The 2,020-nt window shown below is 40.4% G+C and overlaps 1 protein-coding gene across 1 annotated transcript; it reads right to left on the minus strand.

Annotated features, from left to right (window-relative positions):
• Positions 1 to 7: 7 nt before the first annotated feature.
• Positions 8 to 1,486, minus strand: LOC121940254 (protocadherin beta-16-like; the record flags this gene model as incomplete). The annotated part of the gene is made up of 1 exon (XM_042483068.1): positions 8 to 1,486. A coding segment is annotated over exon 1 (1,401 nt), but the record flags the coding sequence as incomplete, so codon positions are not given.
• Between the last annotated feature and the right edge of the window lie 534 nt (positions 1,487 to 2,020).

Consider the following 2,020-nt stretch of genomic DNA (forward strand, 5'->3'; position numbering starts at 1 on the left):
TCACTGTGAATATAGAGAGGCCTGGTGTGTTGTTTTCTACAATGTAGGCCTCATATGAGCTCTTCTCAAAGACAGGCGCGTTATCATTCACATCAGAGATCTGTAAGGTGAGAGTGACGCTGCTGGAGAGGGAGGGCACTCCCTCATCAGAGCACGTAACTGTTATATTATACTCAGAGGCTTTCTCTCTGTCTAAATCACTGTCTGTCACGATGCTATAGAAATTATTTGATGTAGAGGAAACTGAAAATGGAATGTTCTCGTTAATATAACATTGAACTTTCCCATTTTCACCTGAGTCTGGATCTTGTATATTTACAATTGTCACAACCGTGCCAGGCTTGATGTCCTCTGTAACCACACTGGACTTTGACATGATATTTATAGCAGGTATATTGTCATTTGTGTCGATAATTTCCACTATAACTTTACTGGAATCGGTTAGTCCTCCTTCATCACTGGCCTGGACACGCATTTGATATTGTCGCTTTTTTTCAAAGTCGGTGCTTCCGACCAATCTTACTTCACCAGTTTCACTGTTTATATCAAATATTTCAGATGCATCATCAACAGAGTTCAATACAGCATATGATATCTTTCCATTAGATCCCTCGTCTAAGTCAGTGGCACTGACTGTAATAACTACCGTTCCTGCAGGAGAATTTTCTCTCATGGTAGACTTGTAGATTTTCTGCGTAAAACTTGGAGCATTATCATTACTATCTAGCACATTTACATTTATCTGAACAGTCCCCGAGAGCTGCGGCTCTCCGCCATCTACTGCAGTCAGTACGAGAGACAAGTGATCCTGTTTTTCTCGATCTAACGGTTTCTGTAAAACCATTTCTACCATCTTGCTTCCATCTGCTTGACTTTGCAGCCTCAAAACAAAGTTGTCAGTTGGCTTTAATAAATAACTCTGAAGGCCATTTACACCGACATCCAGATCAATTGCCTGATCAAGCACAAATACGGTCCCTGTGATAGCTGACTCACTTATTCTAAATTTCATTTCACCTCTTTTAAAAATAGGGGCGTTGTCGTTAATATCTGTAATCTCGACGGTAATGGTATAAAATTCCATGGGATTCTCTAAAATAACCTGGTAATGCAAAGCACAGGGTGAAGTCTGTGCGCAGATCACCTCTCTGTCTATTTTCTCTTTGATGAGGAGGACTCCCTTTTCTGTATTTAACTCAATGTACTCTGCACTGTCTCCCGTATAAATGCGAGCTTTTCCCGATTTCAGTCTTTTCACATCCAAACCCAAATCTTGCGCAACATCACCGACAAAAGAGCCTTTCGACATTTCCTCTGGGATGGAGTAGCTGACCTGCCCAATCACTGAACTGAAAGAGAGAACCGAGATGAACATCAGCACTTGCCGTTTCATTGTTCTGTCCGTCATGTTCCTGTAAAATTATCCGTGAAATATTCCCGTAAAAGCCGGATTTTTCTTCAGAGTTAATCCTTTTTATGCCCTCAAGTGTAAATAAACACCCACGGATAAAAATACAGAGGCGAAATAAGATATGTGTCCAAATTAACGTTTAGATCTGTGGTCGTTTTATTCTGTACTGTTCGTCGTGCCTTCCTGTCGTTCTCTATCTGAAATGATGGGGGAGGTACTGCTGATTATTTCTTCTCCTCAACTACCACAGACTGGTCAACAGCGGCCCTAAGAGTTCACTATACTGAACTACACAACTCTGAAGAAAATGGAAAATGTTTGGTTGTTTCTATGTGGCCTGGACTTACGTCCACTTTTCACAGATTTGTCAGTTTAACAACTAAAAATGTAGGGAAAAAACATAAAATTGGACGTTTCCTTAACTATATGCAGTTTATCTTGAAAAGTTAAAGGCATTTTTTTGTAAGAAGGTCTTTAGGAAATATGTGCAGAAGGTAAAAAAAATACAATAACGCAAAAACACAAGAGTCGACGTAGTAAAACCATATGCGTTCATCCATCCCTCACCTCTCTCCCTCTCTCTCTCTCTCTCTCACTCACACACACACA

The sequence above is a fragment of the Plectropomus leopardus genome, unplaced genomic scaffold (genome assembly GCF_008729295.1).
Source record: "Plectropomus leopardus isolate mb unplaced genomic scaffold, YSFRI_Pleo_2.0 unplaced_scaffold8138, whole genome shotgun sequence".
NCBI classification, from domain to species: Eukaryota; Metazoa; Chordata; class Actinopteri; order Perciformes; family Serranidae; genus Plectropomus; species Plectropomus leopardus.